The sequence below is a fragment of the Barbus barbus genome, assembly GCF_936440315.1.
Source record: "Barbus barbus genome assembly, chromosome: 6".
NCBI lineage: Eukaryota > Metazoa > Chordata > Actinopteri > Cypriniformes > Cyprinidae > Barbus > Barbus barbus.
Window position 1 is genome coordinate 2,827,977 of NC_136734.1, and position 24,524 is coordinate 2,852,500.

The following is a 24,524-nucleotide window of genomic DNA, read 5'->3' on the forward strand; positions in this document are numbered from 1 at the left end:
AAAAGCTGTGTTAATGCTGCTTTTAATATTACATATTTATTATTGTATATATATATATATATATATATATATATATATATATATATATAATTATTATTAGTAGTATTAGTATTATTATTTAGAATTTTTCTGATAGATTAAATGGCTTTCATTTTCAATTAGGACATATGATTAAATAACAGAACATTTCTAAAAATTTCATTTAAACATTTCATTTAAAAATAAAATAAAACTTTATTATAATTGTTCTTGTTATTGTTATTAATGTTATACATTTTTATGATACATTAAATGATTGACATTTTTGATCAGGACACATAAGATAAAATAATAATTAAATAAATAAATTACTTAAAGAACAAAACATTAAAAGTTGTATTAAAGCTGTTTTTAATAAAATATTATTATTGCTACTACTCTTATTTATTTAAAAATCGTGAAAATATTTTATGTTAATATTAATGTTGATATATTAATGGTGTGTTTTGCATAAAAAACATGCAAAAAAACAAACAAACCCAAAAACAAACAAACAGCACATGTATAAGAGAATATCACTATATTTGTATATACTAATCCTCTCCGTTTGATGCAAGTCCTCCATATAAAGTGCTCAGTAAAGGTGTGCCGCTGTATTTGATGCGGCCTGTAAGAGGCGCTGGAGCAGCAGTAATGGCTGAAGCTCCTCTCACCTGTGGTGAAGGCTGTGGTCGCTGCAGAGCTTTTCTCTCCGTTTTTGATGGCGTGAACATTGACAGTGTATTGAGTTGCTGGAGCCAGTGAGCTCATCTCAAACTCCACCGTGTTTCCAGAAACCTGCTCTGATATCTGTGGCACTGTGCAGAAAAACACAAGAATCAGAAATCATTCTATAACACTAAAAAAGATGAAAAATAACAACTGAACAACAGATGTGTGTTTATATATATATAAACTCTTTCTCTTCCCTTCTGGGATGATTGATTCATGTTTTATTTGTAAATAGGCTACCTTTGAGTCATCTTTGCTTCTTGAAAATGTATATTCACAGATGTATTTATTCAAAGAAAGGTCTTAAACTCCTAAGAGACATCTAGTGGTTGAGTCTTGAACATGTATAGTCACAGGTGTATCTATTTAATCAGTTCTCACTCTTGATTGTCTTACACCCTCACGAAGGCCTGCTTGGGCTGATACGCATTGGTGTTTTTAATATGTAGCTCTGTCTAATAAAAGTTTTTTGTACTTTGCTTGCTATGTGAGTGCTTGGATGTGGATTTTTTTTTGTTTCAATGGAATCCACTTTTTGTTTTTGATAGATGTGGGTTTATTTTGGGTTGTTGACACGTCAGGCAGTGACAGCAGTGACCTGCAGTGTGACACACGATACTGAGATATCTTAAACTATTTCTGCTCTACTCAGGGCGAGCAGCAGCCAAGTCAACCATGAATAAATAAACCCAAAATAGAGCAACAGAGGAGTTTCCTCACCAGTGTCTGCACTGTATGTGATCACATATCCATCCACGGTTGCCACGGCAGGTTGCCACAGCAACAGCGCCTTTGTGTCAGTGACATTGACAGCAGTCAGGCTGCGTGGCGTATCCAGGGCTGGAGGTAAATAATAAAATAATACATAAAAAAAAAAAAACCTTACTTTGTTACAGTATTATTTGTATAAACTATACGATACATAAAATTAATTATACTGTATATATAATTTTATGTACCTGAATACCTTTCTGTTATATATATATATATATATATATATATATATTACATTATATTATATTATTTGCTATTTATAAAAAAAAAATAAAACCTTGATATTATTATGTTATTAATTTGTAAATATAAATAAATTCAAAATAATATTTTATGGTATAATTTTGTTGTATCTAATATCATTAACATTCAATGTGAGCAATACTCATAGTGAGGCTTATCTTATAATAGTTTTAGTTATATTAGTATTTCACATTGCCTTGGCAACTAGCTGATATAATATTAGTTTAAGGTTTTTATATTTTAACTCATTTCAGTTAATATTATTTTTATTTTAAGTAATTAAAACACCACTAACCGGTTAAGTTACTAAACCAACCTGTTGTAAAAGTGTCGGACACTGGTTCGCTCTCCTCCAGACCTTTCACTGCAACAAGCGACACCTGATACGCCTCTCCGGGAATCAGATTTGTCAGGGAAACCTGAGACTGTGACCCGTCCAGCGTCAGGATCATGGGAGTACCTGGAAAAACACAGAAGAGAGGCAAGACTTAATACATGAATCGCATCAAAGCAAATGTCTCAAAATTTGCTCAATGCCTTTTAATCGAGTTTTTTTAGTCTTTATTTACAACACAATTTTTTCAAGCATTCTTCAGGGTTTAAGAGGACCCAGCACTCGCCTCCTTGGACTGGGATGTAAGTGATTCTGTAGGAGTCCGGCTGGGATCGCGGTACAGTCCAGGAAACCACAGCTGTTGTGTCCGTGATATCAGAGAAACTAAGGTCCCCTAGAGCTCCAAGGCCTGCCAGACAGCAATGCAGATACAGATTTAGCAGTAGAAAGAAAATCATTGAAAAAATTGGGAAAATTATCCACCCAGGGTCCTTATGGCCATTAGGTTATGAAGTTAATTCAAACAGCCACTGGAAAATGGACAAAGAAAGACCACTGAACTGCAGGAGAAGCGGGCCTTTCCCTGGTGCAATGAAAAAAGGCCTAAAAGAAAGATCCATTAGTCATAATAGTGCAAGAACCATCCGCAAACGCTTCCATTTTTAACATGATCAATCATGCCAAAATCATTCAAGTGCATTCCACAGATTTAACCTGGAGCGAGACAATGACAAAAAGAAGGCATGTTATTTTGACCATAAACCGACACACAGTCATTAGTTCTGAGTGCATGCGGACAAATGAACATCACATTTCCCCACAATGATGAGACTTGATGGTTTAGTAGTGAAATGAACATCGGGACACTTTCCTCTGGATGCATGAACAGACACAACGTTCCTTCATGAGAGCATGCAAGGTTAAAGTCAACATCTTACTTCATGACGCTGTGTCTGTTAATGGTGTCTAAAAACCCACTTTTTATCAAATGGATAAGGTCATGCACCAAGCAATAAACTGGCTTGCGAACAGTATTTGCTGTTGACTTTAACCCTGGATTGAAATATATCATGATAGATACATTTCAAATCACGGTGCATCACAGATCAGTTCCTGTTAAGGATGAAGAGTGTTACTCAGTTGTCTTCCATCACATTGCAGCCAAGAAAGCCCCTGGAGTCCAGAAATGAGCTAGTTTGACAAGTGCAATACCTGTTCTGGCAACAGCAGTAACGGGTTGGGAGCGATGTTCCAGTGTTACACCGTAAAGCTCAATTTCATACTCAGTTCCCCCCAAAAGCTGCGTTAAAACTTTGGTTCTTTCATCGCCCGACACAACGAACTCTCGAGGGTGGGAGAGCTTTCTCGAATCTCTAACTTTGAGCACGAATCGATCAAAGACGTCATCTTCTGCCGTCCAGGCCAGCCGGAAACTCTCAGGGGTGACGTCTGACACGAAAAGGTGCTCAATCTCTGGTTCTGCCTCTGATTGACAAGTAAAGGACATGTGTCTTTTTCTTCTTTTAACAAGAGTTTGAAACAGACTCGAGTGTGCCTGCCGGTCTCCACGCATTCCACATGCATCAAGTATAACTACCCGTGTTAGTTAAACCATGGACACATGGACACTTTTATGACGTTACTATTGTAACTGGCATTACAAATCATGCATGCCACTTACATAAAACTATCTTTCCCACTTCACAGTGATTTCATGCAAGACTGTGGTTTACGGCCTCAAATAAGACTGTGTTTCCATATGGACTGCTGGTGAAACACTTTCCCAGCTAACAGGGAAGGTTCTGGCAATGTTCTTTTAGTAATATTCAAAGAACGTTTATTTCAAATTGTTATTGAAATGTTGGCACCAAAATGTTATTTACACATTTAACTTGTTACATGTTTCAGATGATTCAGAGTACATTCAAAAGTAATGTATCATTTGAATGTACATAAATTACATTATTTATATACAGTATATATATATATATATATATATATATATATTTATTAGTGCTGTCAAATCATATAACAAAATATATTTTTTTAATTATATTAATTTATGCAAAACAAAAACAAATAGAAAAATACAAATAAAATATAAACTGTTAGTTTATATTAATTTGTTTTATATTAAAAATGTAATACATATTATTTATACAATACTATATATTTTTTTTTTAAATTAATACATTTTACATTAATAGGATGTTAACAGAATCTTCATTTAAATGTATCTGACACATTTAGTTGAATGTTTGCCTAATGTTTTTAAATGTTACTGCTTGTTACTTCAAAATTCAAAAGTAACATTTTGTAACAAAATGTAACATTCCCTTAATGTTTGCTCTAACATACAAATAACCAAGGAAAAAAGTAAAAAATAAAAATAAAATAATAAATAAATAAAAACAGGACAGTTTGATTGTTCTGAGAACATTCAGAAATAACGCTTTCATAACTTAATGGGAACATTAGCACAACGTTCTTAGAAAATATTTGTTATATACAGTTTTGCCAGCCATTCAGTAGAAAACACAGTTCAAATATGGCATCACAGATGTGTATGCTCATATTGTTGAGGCAATGGGACCAGTGAAGCATGTATGTTCTTACGAGCAGCACTAGAAACCAAGCAAAATGCTTTACTGATGGGGGAGACCTGGCAAATAAACATAGGACAGTGTTGAGGAGGTAGTTGAGTTGTGTAGAAGTTTCCCAACCAAAGCTTATATCAAATAGCAGACTGTAACATCTAAATTAAAGAACGCGTAAACACAGGACATGTTCATCTGCACTTTTTATTGTTATCTTCTGATTAGTATTTAGTTTTAGTTTCTAGATCAGTTTGTAAACCGCATCTATCTATCTATTGAAATTCAGCCTTGAAACCACATAAATGTAACTGAGAAGCAACACTGCATAATGTATTAAAGTGCCCCTATTTTTGAAAATGAGCTTTCATGCAGTGTGCAACACAGCTCTAAGTGAATGAAAACATCCTGCAAAGTTTTAAATCTGAAAGTGCACCGTGTATAAAGTTATTGTCTCTCAAAGAGTCGACTCTGAATCATTGAAACGAGTAGTTTTTAAAACCAATCCCAAGCCGTTTCATATTGACGTCAACATGAAATATTAGCGCAGGCATGATGAAATGAAAATGAGACCAATCACCGCAGATTAGCGTCACGCTAAGGAGGGGTTTGGAAAAATGAATTGTTAAACCAGATGGGGGGCCAAGATGGCGTCTGTAGGTAGACGTTGTTTCTCTGTCGCAGGCAAATTTGGGGTTTGCAGCTGACAACTATGCAACGTTTTAACATGCAGATGCCTCTTACATCTTAACTGGGTTGGAGATATACCCTAATCGTTGAATGGGTAAAAAAAGAAACAGGAAACAGCAATCCGCTCTTCTCAACGTTGAAGCAGACGAGATGGATCTTTCTTGCGAGCCTGCCTTAGTACCCTGATGCCTCACTGATTTCCCAGTCTGTCTGATATACCTCAAAAACTGACTCTCCTGCTAAAAAAAGAACAAAGTCGTTTCGAAAATGGACCCTGAGAATACTTCTGAAGTTAATTGCAGCTTCAAGACAATAAGGCTTGGAGTTTGGTGTTTTGTAAAGTAATCTTCATTGTTCTTTTTTCTTGTCGATTTATTTATTTAGCTTTTTTCTAATGTTTCATTCTTTAAGCATAGCATCTTTGAATGTAAGGGGTATTTGTGAAAACGCGAAGCGAAAGGCTTTATTTCTTTACTTTAAACGGAGTGATGCTGACATTATTTTCTGTCAGGAGACACATTCTACGGACTTGGATGTGAAATTTTGGAAATCTCAATGGGGAAACTATCTATTTCAGTCATGGAACGTCATAGTCAGCAGGAGTTATGGTTTTGATGCATCGATTTAAAGGAGACATACTTAATTCTGTTGCAGATGCAAATGGAAGATGGATAGTCTTGACTGTTAAATTGGACAACACAACATTTATACTTTGTAATATTTATGGTCATAATTCCAGTGTGTTAAATAAGACCCTGTTTGCCAAAGTTTCTAATGTTGTTCAGTTTATGTTCATAGTTATGCCCCATTAACTGATCATAAATGTATTTCTTTAACTCTTGCAGGCTCAGAAAGGTTTTCTAGTCTTAGAGGGTACTGGAAACTTTAATGAAAATCTACTTAAAGATGATAACTTTAATGCTTGTGTTAAAAATATTGCTAAATATTGCTAAATATTTTTTCTGATATTATTAGCTCTGTGATTCTTAATACCTCCACCACTAAAAGATTCAATATTAATCACTGGGTGCGTCAAGGTTGCCCAATTTCCCCTTTTTTATTTTTGTTAGTGGTTGAATTATTATCAATCGGTATTGTTAATAATGATGAAATCCAAGGTCTTCAAATTTTTGATAATGTACTTAAGATATCCCAATTGGCAGATGACTCTACTTTATTTTTAAAGAACGTACTTTTATTCCCCATGCTATTTCCTTCATCAATAATTTTTCAAGGGCTTCTGGCATAACTTTAAATTGATCTAAATGTGAAATCGTCCCTTTACACACTTTAAATGATAAATATATAATGAACATTCCAGTAAATCCTCTGTCAAATATTTAGGAATTTTTGTTACAAAAAAAAGTTCTTGAAAGGCAAAACCTAAATTTAAAAAAAAGCAAAAATCAGTGTTAAATTGCTGGTTACAACGTGATCTTTCCATTTATGGACGTGCCTTATTATCCAAAGCGGAAGGCTTATCTCGATTTGTTTATCCCGTTTTATCACTGCTTGTTAAAGATTCTAACTGCAAGGATATTAATAATTTGTTCTTCTCTTTTATTTGGAAAAATAAATCCCAAAGACTTAAAAAAAAAAAAGGGTTCTCGCTAATAAGAAGGCTGAAGGAGGTCTGGAGATGCTTTATTTTGAGGATGTAACTATCACACTCTTGAACATGTCTTGTGCATACAACCCCTGAAAAAACTGCAATAGCTGTAAAATATTTGTTACATATTAAAACATTTCGCTATTCAACAAAAAATAAAAACTATCAAGCTTGGGCAGTGAAACGTTTAATGTGAAGGAGTGATGTGCAGTTGAAAAGCAGAGAGCGGTACCTGTAACAGCCACTGTGGTGATTGGACGAGACTGTAACCCATTCCCTGACACCCCGGTCACACTGACCTCATAGCCAATGCCCAAAACATCCAGTACGGTCTGGTTCCCCGGCACTACGAACTCTTGCGTCTCCAGCAGCTGGCCAGAGTCCGACACCTTTACCTGAAAATGCCTGAAGCCCTCAGAGGAATCTGCCACCCAGGACACCCGAAATCCGTACGGGGTTATATCCGAAACCGTGAGCTTTTCCACTCTAGGTAATGATGCTGGGTTACGTGGTACAGCATTCGTTTGGGTCACGTGGTTGCAGTGTTATAGGAGGGGACAATACAGGGTGAGGATGTATAATTGATTCTGCAGTGATTGCAAGGTCAAAATAGCTTGTTATTTGTCAAATGTTGCTGATCAGTTTGTCAGTATTAAGCTATGACTGTATGAGCTTTCCATTCTTGGTTTCTCCATGTAAAATAATAGAGCATTCAGTGGGTGCAATGTTAATGCCATTAGACAACATGAGCTCAGGCTGATGCAAAAATGAGTTTCCACACTGCAAATACTACTTTCCTTTCCTTAATCAGGGCAAGTTAAATTGCAAACTGAAACTGCATCTGAACACAAGCCCTTTGTAAGATATCTATTGTCTACGAAAGCACCTGAAACTAAAATCTCAGGTAACTGAATATAACGCAAAACCACAAGGGAAAAACCAGCTTTTAAAAGGTCTATTTACACCAAGACCAATGTGACAAATGATCACAAACCAATAACTAAAATAAAAAAAAAGTATATATCCAAAATAAAAGTTTTTGTTTACATATTACGTGAGTGTACTGTGTATATGTGACCCTGGAGCACAAAACCAGTCTTAAGTCGCTGGGGTATATTTGTAGCAATAGCCAAAAATACATTGTATGGGTCAAAATTATAGATTTTTCTTTTATGCCAAAAATCATTAGGACATTAAGTAAAGATCATGTTGCATAAAGATATTTTGTAAATTTCCTACCATAAATATATCAAAACTTAATTTTTGATTAGTAATATGCATGGCTAAGGACTTCATTTGAACAACTTTAAAGGTGATTTTCTCAATATTTAGATTTTTTTACACCCTCAGATTTTCCAGATGTATCTCGGCCAAATATCGTCCTGATTTCCTAACAAACCATACATCAACGAATAGCTTATTTATTCAAATTTCAGATGACGTATAAATTTCAATTTTAAAAAATTTACCTTTATGACTGGTTTTGTGGTCCAGGGTCACATATTTATTATGTATACATAAATACACACACAAACAGCATATATTTAGAAAATATTTACATGTACAGCATATATTTATATCATATATAAATATATTTAATATATAAACTTAACTTATTTTCTTAAATATATACATGAATGTGTGTGTATTTATATATGCATAATAAATTTACATAGTACACACACATTTATTATGTAAACAAAAACTTTTATTTTGGATGCAATTAATCACGATTAATTGTTTGACAGCACTAATACACACATTTATATGTTTACCAAGCACATACACACAAAAAAAAAGAAAATTCTCATTTGGTGTAAAAAGGCCTTTAGGGTTATTACAGTAAGCATGTAAATTATTACATGCATGCAAGTATGCTAAATAAATAAATTAATTAATTAAGTCACAGGCAGTTTCAGAAATTCGCTTGCAACTAGTTCTAATCAGATGCAAAAATTGTTAGTTCTGTCAAAGTTCTGATTTGTTGTGATAGAAGCATGAAAAACTTGCACAGTACCTGTACTGGTATTGAAGTAAACTGCTGGAGTTTGACGGCCACGAGACAGACCATAAAACACTATATCATAAACCGTAGAGTCCATAAGACCCAGGACGGTAACGTTCCTCTCTGTGCCTGACAGCCTGAGCTCTACAACATCATACAGCTGCTCACGGTCAGTGACAAGAGCAGCAAAGCCATCGAAGTGGCCTAACAGTGTGCTCCAGGACAGCGTCAAGCTATTCGGCCGTCTTTCAGACACCCCAATGGGGCCCAATTTAGGCTTCGGCTCTGGATGAATGAAAAAGAGTATTGGGTATTGTTACGAAACTTAACGACAGCTGAAACAAGTGAAAACTGGAGGTTTAATACAGCAGGAATATTCTGGATTATTTGCTTTAATGTCTCATCGCTTTAATGGTTGTTTGCTTTAATGTAACTAGTAAACCAGTGGAAATGATAAAAGCACACACGCACAAAAAAAATTATGCATAACATTATACACACACACACACACACACACACACACACACAAACTGGTTACTATTCAAACAGACTAATCTTGTGCAAACACATGGATGGGAAGCAAATCTATCCAATTCTATTTACACTCAATAACACGCCACATGCCAAACAACCAATAATACTCCTTTTTCTCAGGCAAGCATGCTGCTTTTTGGACAACTCATTATGAACTGATGCTGTACCTGTGGTTACTACAGTTGTCAGGGCAGCTGTGTTTGTGCCACCAAAGGTGGCGTACAGCTTGATCTGATATCGCGTGTCTCCTCTGAGGCCGGTCAGCACCGTGGAGCGAACACCTGCGGGCAAGGTGCGCCCCGTCGCCTGCGTGGGCAAAGCAGACTCTCTCACCTCGACTATAAAATTATCAAACGCCTTCTCTCCCGTCCGCCAGGAGAGCGACACTGTGTCTGAGGTAATGTTTGAAACAACTAGCCCAGACAAGTCAGGCTCGGCCTCTACAAGGGGAAAAAGCCAGCCATGACGATTCATTTCTCTTTCTCTTTCGTTTAGAGGTCTGTCCATGCTAACTTGGTGCCTAAGTGACACACAGCCTTGGTTAAAGGGATAGTTCACCCAAAAATCATTCACTCAACCTCATGTCACCCAACTAACATTTAATTTTCCAATTTTGCAAACATTATTGGAATGTTATTTTCTGAATGTTCTAAAACAAGAAGTAACATTAAAAAAAAAACAACATTAGATGAAAATCCAAGCAAAAAGTTTAAATGTGAATGATATATAAATTGTTTTTGTGCTAATGTTTCGAGAACATTATTAAAGACCAGATAACTTTGAATAAATATTCTACTAACATTACTTGAAGAGAACCTTGCTAGAATGTTATGAGAATATTAGCTTAGACTTAATTTAGATTTAAATCGAACCTGATGCAACATCTTGAGGCACCAGATTTTAATGTGCACAAGCAGAAGGTAAAAGTTTCAGTGATTTACATCTTCGACTTTGCATGTTTCTCACACAGAGCTATCATATGACTTCAGCAGTAAGAATTATAGAGCTTGAGTTACACAGACCCATTTTAGAGAGATTTGCAACATATGAAGAAGGGAAAACATACAGGTTTGGAATGACATGAGTAAATGTGATATTTTGGTTGAACTACTGTACTCCGTTAAGGCCTGATTTATCATGTCCAATATGAACAAACAGGGGAAAACACCAAGGGAACGAGAGAATTGCAGTTACCTGTGGAGGCGACAGCACTGACGGAGTCTGTTCTCCTTCTCTTCATGACTCCAGTGAGGTAAGCTATATAGTCAGTAGTCGGCCGTAGCCCAGTGATTTCATACGACTGTGTGCTTTGTGACAGATTATATTCGACTGGCTCCCGCTGCCAGCTAGAGTCTATAATCTCCAGGATAAACCTATCAATATCTCCTCTCGTGTCATTCCATGAAATGGAGAAGCTCTCTGATGTAATATTAGAAACATACACATTGCCAACCACTGGAGCACTATCTAAAGGGAGAAACGGTTATTGGAATAGCACTTCCTGTACAATATGCATGATTTGCATGTATTATTTCTGTTTAACTGAGAAACTAATGACAGATTAGTTATAGGAAATACTTGCTTTTCTCCGGTAAGAATACTGACTAGTATTATGGATTAAGTTTTATAAAGCACCTCAAGTGTGCTTGAAGTATTAGGTCTGTTTTCCATACCCCGTGTCTGCGGCATGCAAACAGCAAATATTTATTTTTACATGCAAGCATAACGTCCTTTCTTATGTAAATTAGGTTTCATGATGATCATTTTTGTAATAAATATCACTAAAACATAAGGCAATTAAAAAATTATAATTTGTTGGATATTAAAAAATATACTCAGTATATTAACACAGAAATCACTTAATTTCCTGTATACTGTATAGATGCTTTGCTTACACACTGCAGATCAAACAGGCCTCACTATCACTAAGAAAACACGAAAGCTGGGCAGAAAATAAAAGCAGAACAAATATTAAAAAAGGATAGTTATGAATTCTGAGGTTGTTTTGTTGTTTTTGTTCACTGTAGTGTCAAAACATGTAAACAAGAATACTGTGTTAGTGCATATGAAGCAATCCACACAAAAGATGCATCAAGATTGGTTTCTATTCTGAATTATTCCCATGCCAATCTTGCATTACCCAATCCAAACAATAATAATTAAAACAAAAAAAATTAAAAGATTTGTAGTGTTAACGATTAGCTATAAACAGAGGATTAAAAGCAGATAACTAATTTTTAAAAAATTATTTATTTTAAAGTTTTTCTAAATAAAAGCTAATAATAGCTGAATAATGTTTAATAAGTGTTTTATTCTAGTTAAATTATTTTACTTAAAATGATCTTTTTATTATTTTTTTCTTAAAAAGGTTTTGTACTTAAATTTTTTTTTTGACATTTTTTTTAATTAATAAAACATTTACAATTAAAATAAATAATTGTAAAATAAAAAAAATCTAATTAAAAAATTGAAAATATAAAAAAATATATTTTCAATAAAAATAAATGTATTTATTTTTATTGAAAATCATTTATATTCAATCGTTTGCCTGCATATCATATGATTATTAACCAACACCAGAGAGCCGTGAACATGCAAAAATGTTGCTAAATTATTGAAATAAACTTATAAAATATACTTAGTTTATCAAATATTTTAGGTCAAAGGTTTGACTGACAAAAAAGTTTTGGAAGCCCTGATATAGAAAGTCCTCAAAAATCTAAACGGATCTTACTTATTCAATGCATATTGCTTCTATATTAAATCAAAAGTGTTTGAAATGATGCAAGTAGATGATGAGATCACAATAAAGTGAATGAAATTGTATGTAAGAGGATGAAATATGTTGCAATCACTGCAGCTCATCAAAACTCACCACAATGCAGTAAATGTGTGAGATGGGTACTGGTGCCATGCATTTGGGCAGATGGATGAAATGGATGATAGGATAATGGTGGACAGTGTTTACTCTTCAACACAAAGCTTTGATTTCAGTGGAAAGAAATGAATGGAAACACAACATATTCTGTGCCCCAACGCAATCAACTTTGAGGACAGACCAACACAGTGGCTGGAACAGTAGAGGTGACAATCAGTTAGCTTTGTTAAAAGAAGTCATTTCACAATCAACAAATTATGATGGACACCATTAAGTGTTCGTTCATCATTCTCAACGGCCCCATGCAAAGATGTTTAGGTTTCGTGAAAAACTAAAAGGAAATGTTAAAGCACAGAAGCACCTGCTTGACACCACAGCTCCCAACTAGAAAACAAGGTTGGAAATAGAGAAAAGATGACAGATAATGAATGTCCCATCCTTTGTGAAAAAGAAGTGCACTTAATTGCACTAAAAGCTTAAAAGTATATATAAAAGAAGGAAAAAAACATACTTGAAGATAATATAATATTAATAAAATATTAATGTATTTACGATAATAAATTATTTTACTAAGTGTCAAATTAAAAGCATACATACATGTATATAACATATATAACAATATATTTCTATGATGTAAAACTATTCATATGAAGTATTATAGTAATAAAATATCCAAATAATATAATAATTAATAAAATAAAAATAATCTTACGTTTAAGAGTGTATTTAATATGTAAAACAATACAAAATATATTATTCATATTAATAAGGTATATGCCTATTTGTAACATTTTGTACCATGCAAATAAATGTAACATATATAATTTGAAATATATTCAGTTAATATATCATATGAAATATTAGTATAATATTTATGATAATTAATGAAATATAGGGACATTGTTAATAAGTGTTTATATATATATAGCACTGTTTTAAAAGTCTGCTAAAGTGCACCTCTTTTTCAGCAGGGATATCCAAGTAAGCATAGGTACCTGTAGCTGCTTGAATGTAGATCGACCCCAGGATCGAGCCCTGATGCACTCCGTATAATGTAATTATATAGGACGTGCCGGGACTGAGCCCAGACATCCATAAACTACGTGCATCACCAGATACCGAAAGGTTCTGTTTTTCTGGACCTGCTGCATTTGCCACTTCAATTACAAAACTGTCAAAGGCAGAGGCATCCTCAATGGTCCAGGACACATTGAAGCTATCCCAAGATACATCAGACACACTCAGACTGCCAATCTGCGGTCTCTGCTCCTCTGACGGACAAAGAAATCAGACATGAGTTATTGTCACTGAAATTAATTACATTTGCATAATGAAATGAGCTGAACTTGCCAGTGCCATTGGTTTAACGTAATGACAGATACAACAGTTAATAGATGGAATGAAATGATATGGATAAAGACATGAGGCACAGAGAGACGGTGTTCATTCATGTCAAGAAATAATCATTCGGAATGATCAGATAAAACATTATATTAATTGTATCATGCTATAATTTCAAGGGGAGGCTTCTCATGAAAAGTTTAGAAACAATTCTGCAAGTGTTTTGCGGCACTAGAGGTACTGAGATCACATCTCGGGTAATAACTTAGTTATAATAATTTAGTTAACTAAAACTAAAATCAAAATGATAATCACAAAACTATTAAGAGTATATCAATGTACATAACTATAACACTATATCAAAGTATATCTAAAATAACATTTATTTCATGTGTCCCAGTTGAATAAAAGCATTACAAATATATTTTTTATATATATATTACTGACCCCAAACGTTTTAATGCTGATGTTCAACTAAATATATAACATGCATAAAATGACACTTGCAAGTGCAACAGCAGACAAGCTAGAATTATCAACAGCGTTTCAGTTCTACTGGACTGCTTTGATTATAGTCATGGTAGTCCACATAAACCAAAGCCCAAACCATTTTTCAAGCAAACTAGGTGTGGTTTCTTGGTGTGGGCCCAAAAGCCAATTAGACTAACCAAATAAACCGAACTGTGACATCAAAAGGACTTGGGTTTTGCATTAAAAACTGTGGTGTAAAAACACAATTTTTCCACCAACCGTCTTACGTCTGCAGAATTGCTCCCAAGATGATGGGATAGCTTTTACTTTTTAAGAATGACTTTGAATGAATGAATAAAAGAATGACATTTGTATTATTATGAATATTGGAGTTACGGCGGATGATGGATGGCTGTGGTTTCTGAAGCTCATGTCCATGTACCTGTCTTGATGTGAACATTGACTGGTTGGGATTTCTCGCCCTCCTTCATCCCATACAATGTAATCTCATAAAGCGTGTCAGGGTTCAGCCCATCTACTTCTCCAGACACTTCAATAACACTGTCTTTGGACTTATTTGATGTTGAGTTCAACTCAACGATGACGCTATCGAAGGCTCCATCAGGAGCCGACCAAGACAGCCTCAAACTATTTCTGCTCACGTCAGTGACGTTTAGGTCACCCGGAGGCCCTTGATTCGGGCTCTCGAGTTCATCACCTGAGGCTTCAGCTTTAAAATCCTCTGCTAAAAGAGTGGAGATAGAGACTGATGGCTGAACCTCCTTATGGAGGCTTGGTAGCGTTGTTGAAACACTTTTGAAGGTCAAAGCAACAACATCAGGAGAGGTAGATTTTGGTGCTATAGAGGAAAGTATTCAGTGTGTTTAAGGTCAGAGATTAAAGACAAGACAAAATTAGCAGAGATTTACCTGTAAAAACAAGAGGTTAAAAAATGAACTAACTGCACATTTAAATTATGACTATATACATTTTAATCTACCATTAATCTCCTGTTTATCCTGGGAAGCAGTTTTCTGATTTGCATGACAAATAACTGATAAATAAAAATCAAAAGTATATTTTATAAATGTTTTTAAATATTATGATGGTTAATCATACTCTAACTGTAGTGCCATGAGGGGTGAATTCACTAAACATCACTTTAATGAGTATTTCATTATGTCTGTCAGGGTTATTACTACAACTTAGCCCTCACAGAAGACTTTGCATTTCAACTTTCCCCCAATTTTTTTTTGAAAAGTGGGGACATGGGTCAATGTCCTGAAAAGTCACCTTCACCTTGTAATACCTGTCATACCTGTGTCATTATACAAATTTATGTCCTCATTTGTCACAAAAACGCGCACGCACACACACACACACACACACACACACACACACACACACACAAGACCCAAAAGGGAGCAATTAGGAATCTAGCCAATTAAAATACATGACAAATGTCTTTTAATCACCTTTCAGGACCAATAAAAGTTTATGCATTGTGATATGATTTTAAGGAATATACAAAATGCAATAGCACTGTGAAGTGAGTATTTAAAGAAACATTTCTTAGTGAATTCACCCCTCACTTTCTCGATGTAAGCTGAGGTTTGAGTTACACTACATGCAATATAACTCAATTCACATGCAAATGATGTTACCGCTTATTTCAATCTACATGCATGTATCTGAAAACATCTGACATTAATGACCATGAGCCATTAATTGCTGAAGTTTCCAAGTAGTCCACTACAGTGGAAGTACATGGGATGCTTCAGGCTGATGGATAGTCCATGCAGACCTCAAGATGTTTTGAGGAAATGACATGCATGAAGTCGCAAGTCACAAACAATATTCTGTGCTCATCAGCCTTTCATGCATTTTTTAACCACACTGTTTAGTTTGTTATGAGGATTAATAATTTTAACCACTGCAAAAACTTGTGGATCGTGGATCTCCTTGTCTGAGCCAATGAGCAGCTATATGCACTGGACTGGGTGATATGCTAAATATTCACAATATATTCACATTAAGCAAAAATATTAAATACTGAGAAAAAAAAGAAGCAAAAACATATTAAATATCTCATTAGTAAAAACACCTGAACCAATATCTGACTTATGGAATTCAAGGACGCCTCTGCATGGCATTTTTATACAACACGCTATATTTGTGTTATTTTTAGGCATTAAAATGTTTGGTTAATAATTAAACATTTATTTTTCAGTCAGTCAGTCAGTCAATCCATCTTATCAGTCAGTCAGTCAATAAATCAATATTTGTCTCAGGGAAGTCAAGTTCCTGCATGACATTTTATGTATATAAAAAAAAAAATATTACATATTTTAATAAATAAATATAATTTTAAATAAATATGAATTAAATTAAAATATTGCTGTTTACTTCTATGCACTGGTAAATTTGGAAATGCCATTCTTCCCTGTATTCATTTATTAAAAATAAATGAATAAACAATATCTCTTGCATGAAACAACTTGAATTGGAAACAATAATTGTTAAAATGATGGCTCCTCTTATTGAAAATCAAAACAAAACAAATAGTTAAAATTATATATTGTAAAAAAAAAATATTGTATACCATAAAAAGTCTGAAAAGTCTCAAAGTATACAAAATATTTTTTTTGTTGTATCACCCAGCCCAAATACACATCAATATCCTGTTGCATCATCATGCACGTCTTTGTGCTCTACCATATGACAAATGGGAGCAGTTGCATATTGCATGTCATGCAAAATTTGTGTCATTCCATTCTTAAACATTTGAGTTTTACATTTCTTAAAGTTGCAATGGCGCTAAATCAAACAGATGACGTGAAACCCAAAAGAATGTTTATACCTGTAACTGCAACTGTTTCTAGTAGTGAAGATCTTTGGTTATTGGATATTCCATAAAGCCTTACTTGGTACTCCGTGGAAGCCTTTAGGCCACGGATTTTAGTGTTGTTCCCCTCCCCATGGAGATGAACCTCCTCCTTCCATTTCCCTGAGAAATCTTTAAGTTCTACAGTGTAACTATCATAGCCAATGTGTTTATTTGACTCCCACGCAAGATCAAATCCTTCGAATGTGACATTAGACACGGTCAAGGTGCCAGTGGGATCCTCGTATCCGCTCCCAGAGAATGGGATCTCTGAGTTGTCGAGAGACACAAAGCTAATGACATTGTCATCGGTGCCTTTGGCTGAACCGAGCTCAGGAAATGTGTTTGCTAGATAAAAAGTAAAAGATGCTACAAGAAAAAGACACAAATGACACTTGGGAAATGACATGATAACACGTGCAAATCCCTTCATTCAAGACCAATTATTATTGAATATCATATTCTAGATGGTTTGCTTGGTTTATCAGCAAAAAGCCTCACACTGTTCCCTTACCAGGTGCAACACATTAAGCTTCCTGAAAATGAAAATCCACACAATTACAGCTAATTGGGACATACTTGATGTTTATATACAGAATTTTGACCAAAGAGATTGCATTGTGGGGCTTTCCAGAAACTCAGATTTACATAAAAGAGCTTCCGTCCTTTATGGCGTTGCAGCTGGTTTGGACACAGTGTCATAAATTAAGACCAGAAACATACTTTACTCAAGTACACAAATGTAGATGTGAATACTTGGCCAATGCACTAAAAGTATACAGATCTGTTGAACCTACTAATAGTTCACCCAAAAATAAACATTTGCTGAAAATGTCCTCACCCTCAGGCCATCCAGGATGTAGATGAGTTTGTTTGTTCATCGGAACAGATCTGGTGTAATTTAGCATTACATCACTTGCTCACCAGTGGATCCTCTGCAGTGAATGGGTGCCGTCAGAATGAGAGTCCAAACAGCTGATCACAATAATCCACAAGTAATCCACACCTCTCCAATCCATCAATTAACATCTTGTGAAGTGAAAAGCTATATGTTTGTAAGAAAAAATCCATCAAGGCATTTTTAACTTCAGACGTCACCTCTGGCCAAAATGTCCACAATCCATGATGATTCATTACATTACATTACATTTCCATTTATTCATTTAGCTGACGCTTTTATCCAAAGCGACTTACAATTGCTATATATGTCAGAGGTCGCACGCCTCTGGAGCAACTAGGGGTTAAGTGTCTTGCTCAGGGACACATTTGTGTCTCACAGTGGATTCGAACCCAGGTCTCTCACACCAAAGGCATGTGTCTTATCCACTGCGCCATCACCACCCCATGATTCCTCCAGTGAAAAAGTGCATTCCCTGTTTTCCTCTCACATCAAAATATTTTGGACTGTTTCCACTTGTAAATGGTGCATATTTGTCTCCTGATTCAAATGAGATGCCTTTTTCACTGGAGAAACCAATATTATGGATAGAGAACTCGTATTTTAGTTAGAAGCAATGATTTGAAGATAAAATATGTTAAAGACGAATCTCTTTTTTACAAATTCACAGCTTTTCATTTCACAAGACGTTATCTGGTGTGGTGTGGATTACTTGTGAATTATTTTGATCAGCTGTTTGGACCCTGATTCTGACGGCACCCATTCACTGCAGAGGATCCGTTGGTGAGCAAGTGATGTAATGCTACTCTAAATCTGTTCTGATGATCTCATCCACATCCTGGATGACCTGAGGGTGAGGACATGTTCATTTAACATACTTTAACATGTGCTTATGCACTGCACTGGCGATGACAATACAGTTTCCTTATGTTTTATACTTTTACCCAACTTATTTTTAAATGCTATAAGCAATTTCCTGTGAATACACTGTTTTTTGTCCAGCTAAAGTAACTGGAAGTGGCTGAAATACTGAAAACCCTGCACTCTTACAGTGCATTAAACATAAGATGTACTGTATAAATATGCTGATTTGAGACAATTTGCTCACCAAGTAGAGAAAACAAATAAATTTTTTTTTTTTGCAATATGCAATTCATTCATGTTGAGAATGCAACAAATGCATACAGTGCAGAACGAATTACATTCTGACAGATTTTGGTGCATAACACCAAACAAATCAAATGCAGCTAGAAGTGTTTGTATTCATGTTCTTGCATAGAGTATGTTTCAGGTCTAAAACTGATGATTTTAAATAGATATTTGGGAAAAAATGCATAAAAAAGCTAGCTATGGTCAATTTCATAACAGAATCTTTGTTGTCCACACCTGAAAACAGAACATTGACATTATCATGTCGGACAAAAGCAAACAAAATCAACTTTACACTAGGAATCGCTCACCTGTGGAGGTGGTGACGGTGGCAGGAGCACTTCTTCTCCGCCCGCGTTCTGCCACGAGGGTGACGGTGTAGCGCATGCCAGGGCTCAAGCCACTCAGGGTGTAGGTGGTTGCGGTAGCAGGCAGCTCGACTTCTTCCTGTCGGCCGTCGGCAGAAACGAACACTAGCCTGTAGGTGGAGATCTTGGCCCTGGGCCTCTTCCAGACCAGTTCCACAGTGGTTTCGGTGGAGTCTCGCACTTCCAGGTCTCGTGGTGAATCCAGATCTGTGTGGGTGGAGGTTCAAAATGACAGCACAAAAGACACATTCATGCCAGGAAACTGTGATGGAGTCGGCATTCAAGAGAATGGAATAAAAAAAACTGAAGAGATAAAGACTAGTCTGTCATCATCTATTCACTCTCATGTCGCTCCAAACCAGTGTCTTTTTTATGAGGTTTTAGGAGAATTTTTGTGGTGCTTCATATAATGAATGTGAGTCAGATGTTGTTAAGCTCCAAAAAAAAGAGAAAAGTTTTAAAAGTCATACTGGTTTAGAAAGACATATCTGGGTAAATTACACAGTTGTATTCATGTTTATTGTTCTTAGTTTAACTTTTAGTAGGAATAAGAAATAAGAAAAAACAGCATGAACTTATATAAAGAGTGATGCACAAGACCATTTTTGAAAGATGATTCTTATGGACTGAAAATAAAATAAAATAAAGTAAAATAAAAATAAATTATAAAATTATAATACATGCATACATATACTGTATATATATATATATATATATATATATATATATATATATATATATATATATATATATATTTATTCAGTCATTTTGATTGTCAAGTAAATGTATCTTAATATATCTACATTTTATTGCAGTGTATTCACCCAGAATGCATTTATTTGATCAAACATATAGTGAAATATTATTACTAATAATATGTATTTATTTAATAATAATTTAATACATTTGAAACTGTAATTTATTCCTGTGATCAAAGCTGAATTTTCAGCATCATTACTCCAGTCTTCAACGTCACACGATCCTTCAGAAATCATTCTAATATGCTGTATTGCTTCTCAAGAAACATTTCTGATTATTATCAATATTGAAAATAATTGTATGTACAGAAAGTTCAAAGGAACAACATTTATTTGAAATAGAATTATTTGGTAATATTATAAATGGATTTACTGTAATTTTTGATCAATTTAATGCATGCCGGCTGAATAAAATTCTTATTTGTTTTAATACAACAAGAAAAGAAACACAGTTAGTGTCTGTGGAGCTCATAAAACGAGAGCTGGTCTCACCGGTCAGTGCGTTGGTGGTCGCTGGCTCACTCTCTCTTTCATTCTGAACAGCTGTGACTCCAATGCCGTACTCCGTTCCAGGCTTCAGGCCTACGGCACACAAAATCCGTTAATCCAGCAGATAAAACACTAAACTGATGCATTTTCAAGCAGGGAACGAGGGGAACACTTCTGTATTATAACATCTCTATGTGAATATTTTCATTTCTTATGGGAGTTTCTTTTAATAGAATGTAAATCAGAGGATTTTTTTTTATAGTAGTAGTTGCATGCATTACAAGCACATCAGCGAACAAAGTGCACCTTCTTAAAGGGATAGTTCACCCAAAAATGACAATTCTGTCGTTAATTACTCGCTCTCATGTCGTTCCAAACCCGTAAGACCTTCGTTCATCTCCAGAACACAAATTAAGATATTTTTGATGGAATCTGAGAGATTTCTGACCCTCCATAGACCGCAATGATATTACCACGATAAACACACAGAAACGTAGCAAGGACTTCGGTAAAATAGTCCATGTGACATCGGGGGTTCAACCGTAATTTCACGAGGCTACGAGAATACTTTTTGTGTGCAAAGAAAACCATAATAACATAATTTCTTCAGCAATTCTTCTCTCCCTGAGTTGGAGAGTACCCCAGACCGTAATCAACATAATCAGCGTTGTTCATATTCAGCATGCGCTCGCTTGCTGAACATAAACAGCACTGATTAAATTATTACGGTTTTCTTTGCGCACAAAAAGTATTCTCGCAGTCTTGTAAAATTATGGTCTTGTAAAATACAATTCTTAACATTTTGTTCAATAACAGCAGCATGGTTTTACCTGTAATCGTGGCCCATGTCGTGTCTCCAGCTCTTCTAGGGAACATGTCTTCACCATGAGCTCCTCCTGCGATCGGGGCGTATTTGATACGGTATCCGTCGGTGGATGAGCGGCTGTTTTTCCATTCCAGTGTGATGCTGCTGTCAGTCTGATCAACAGCTTTGAGGTCAGTGGGGGCATCCAGACCTGAAACACATAGAAAACCATCACAGCATCATTAAAAAACTGGTTTGAGTTCATCTTTGTGAGAAACTCTCAGCAAACTATATACGTAGTCTGTAAGCCTTCATACCTGTGGTGAAACTCTCAAAGATGGGCTCGCTGGTCACGTCCCCCCTCTTTGAACTGAGAGACACTCTGTATTCAGTGTCTGGTTTCAGGTCTTCCAGGCTGTACTGCATGTCTGTGGCCGGGAGGTCGACATCTCGATGGACTAACGGGTCTGTGCTCGGCCCATACGATACCCTGAACCCGTCCACCTCAGCCACGGGCCTGGACCAGGAGATCACTGCAGACCGGTCTGTCACATCGCCAAAATCAATTTGCCCTGGAGAATCAATTCCTGTAGCAAGTGGAGTGAGTATGGTTATGCTGATAATTATATTCAATTAAAATAATGGGTAACACTTTATTTTAAGGTGTCCTTGTTACACGTTACATGTACTTACTGTTATAATAACAATAAATTATGCATAATTACATGCAAGTAAGCCAAACCCTAACCATACAGTAAGCACATGTAGTTCATTAATATCACTCAATGCATAATTACACTGTAACAAGGACACCTTAATAAAGTGTATACATGGCACAGTATTCATTTGGGTCATAGGAGGATGTATAATACATTTTGCTGTGACTGCGAGGTCAAAATTCAATGTTAAGATGTCAATGTTAAGATATTATTGTACAAGCTTTCTATTCTTGTTTTTTAAATGTAAAATAGAGTACAGTGGGTGCAATAGAACTGCATGCAAAAGCAATGGCAAAAAACTGTATGGAATCAATCTAATCATCCATCTGTGTTAATGTGATTAGACAACATGAACTCAGGCTGATGCAAAAATGAGTTTCCACACTGCAAATACTACTTTCTTTTCCTTAAGCAAAGCAAGTTAAGTTGCAAACTGAAACTGCATCTGAACACAAGCCAACTCTAATATATTTACTGTCTGTTAAAGCTTCTAGGAATAAAATCAGATAATTGAACCAAATGCAAAATTGCAAGGAAGAAAAAGATCAAATTAGACCTATAAATATTATATATAAGAATCCTGAAAAAAATGCATCATGGTTTTTACAAAAATATTAAGCACACCTGTTTTCAACATTGATAATAATATGAACTAATATTGATAATGGAGCACCAATAATCATCCTTAAAAAGACCTAATATGAAGATTGTTTGGTCATGCTTTATGCAAATCACTAACCTCAGGGATATCGTCAGTCGTTTAGAAAAGTCCAAATTCATAAACACTAGAATGCCACTAAGAAAAACTTGTGTGTTGTGAATGTGCAAACGCTGCAGGTTGATATTTAGTGTTAAGGGTTTATTCAAATGAATAACTCTAAGTCTAAGCAAAAACCACAGTGATGCTTGACTTAGCAAACACCACTTATAAACTTGATTAGGTCTTTCAAGTCAGTCAATGTCTACGAAATTCTTTCATGCGGTAAATAAGATTTAATGGACTGAGAAGCACAAATGTATGATCTCCAAATCTAGAAATCTGAGCACTTTCCCAGGCAGTAAAATGGGCAAATACACTAACTACTGTGAGAAATCAAGGGCTTTTAGAAAATAAAAATGCCTTATTGGTTGTTATCATGGATCTCATGTGTGCAGAGGCTGTAAATGTCAAGCTAGACACACGGATTGTCCAGATTTCTCACGGTTAAGCACTGAATTGGGTTGTTAAAGCCCACGCGGGATGTTTCATAAGGTTAAATGATGGCCCCTATTCTTATTGGCCTTTCCAAACAGCAGGCCTTCACATTCTTTACTGCTGACCTAGTTTCACCTTCAACCACCGACACTTTAGAGACGTTTAGCAGATGTAGTAAGCCAAACGCTCCAGTCAATTACCGGACGGCTTCAATTTAACTTGGATCATGACACAGACAATAAACAAGAGGAAAGGTGCATTACTTGTTACTACAGTCGAGCTTGTTCCGGGTCCTCTGGTGTTGTTCTTTATGACCGACAAAGTCACTTCATATTCCTGTCCCGGCCCGAGTCCCGGTTGCACAAAGTTGGTCTGGGTAGGAGTCAGATTGGTCACGATCTTCCCGTTTTCTTCCTTCTGTTATTGAGAAGATAGAAAAACATGCATTTAGCTTTATTTAGTATTTATTGTTTTTGCAAAACCTGTCATGCATTTAAGAGAATGTATAGCTCAGTAGTTTGCAACCAGAGGACCTGTAATAATAATAAAAAATAAAATGAAAAATGACAATGAAAAACTTTCATTGTCCAAAAAAGGCTTCTATTCTTATGTGCAAACATAATTTTCTAAATATGTATTTCTGATTCTTCACAAATTTTTCATGATTTAAAATAAGATAAACATTAAAATAAGCCAAAATAACTAATCTAGATATTTCTAGATATTTAGATATCCTGATATAGAAATCTAGATATTTCCTGCATTAATTCACTGCCCTCAACAACCTGAAAATAAGAGGTAGTCTAATTTAAAAAAAAAAAGATTTTTAGACTGAAAAAAGGCATATAAATTAATAAAAATGTATAACCCCAGTGGCACTTTTATAATGAGTTTACTTTTATGTAATTATGCCAAGTTCTAAAATATTTATAGATGAATATATCTAAAATATAATCAAACTGTTATTTAAAAATATAATATAACCAAGTTATAACCAAAATATAATAAATATAATAATATAATTTTAAATACCATG

General features: G+C 35.2%; 1 protein-coding gene across 1 annotated transcript in view; it reads right to left on the minus strand.

Moving 5' to 3' along the window:
• The window catches only part of LOC306871633 (tenascin-like), a 52,058-nt gene that overhangs the window by 6,577 nt on the left and 20,957 nt on the right, over positions 1 to 24,524 (minus strand). Inside the window, exons 6-22 of the mRNA XM_079419694.1 lie at positions 23,752 to 23,905; positions 21,892 to 22,161; positions 21,600 to 21,785; positions 20,773 to 20,862; positions 19,466 to 19,729; positions 17,084 to 17,476; positions 14,666 to 15,082; positions 13,407 to 13,682; positions 10,728 to 11,000; positions 9,701 to 9,973; positions 9,012 to 9,284; positions 7,227 to 7,493; positions 3,314 to 3,586; positions 2,388 to 2,510; positions 2,084 to 2,227; positions 1,471 to 1,590; positions 693 to 836 (exon numbers count right to left, since the gene is read on the minus strand). Coding sequence (XP_079275820.1) covers positions 693 to 836; positions 1,471 to 1,590; positions 2,084 to 2,227; positions 2,388 to 2,510; positions 3,314 to 3,586; positions 7,227 to 7,493; positions 9,012 to 9,284; positions 9,701 to 9,973; positions 10,728 to 11,000; positions 13,407 to 13,682; positions 14,666 to 15,082; positions 17,084 to 17,476; positions 19,466 to 19,729; positions 20,773 to 20,862; positions 21,600 to 21,785; positions 21,892 to 22,161; positions 23,752 to 23,905 — 3,940 coding nt within the window. The remainder of the gene's footprint in view (positions 1 to 692; positions 837 to 1,470; positions 1,591 to 2,083; positions 2,228 to 2,387; positions 2,511 to 3,313; positions 3,587 to 7,226; positions 7,494 to 9,011; positions 9,285 to 9,700; positions 9,974 to 10,727; positions 11,001 to 13,406; positions 13,683 to 14,665; positions 15,083 to 17,083; positions 17,477 to 19,465; positions 19,730 to 20,772; positions 20,863 to 21,599; positions 21,786 to 21,891; positions 22,162 to 23,751; positions 23,906 to 24,524) is intronic.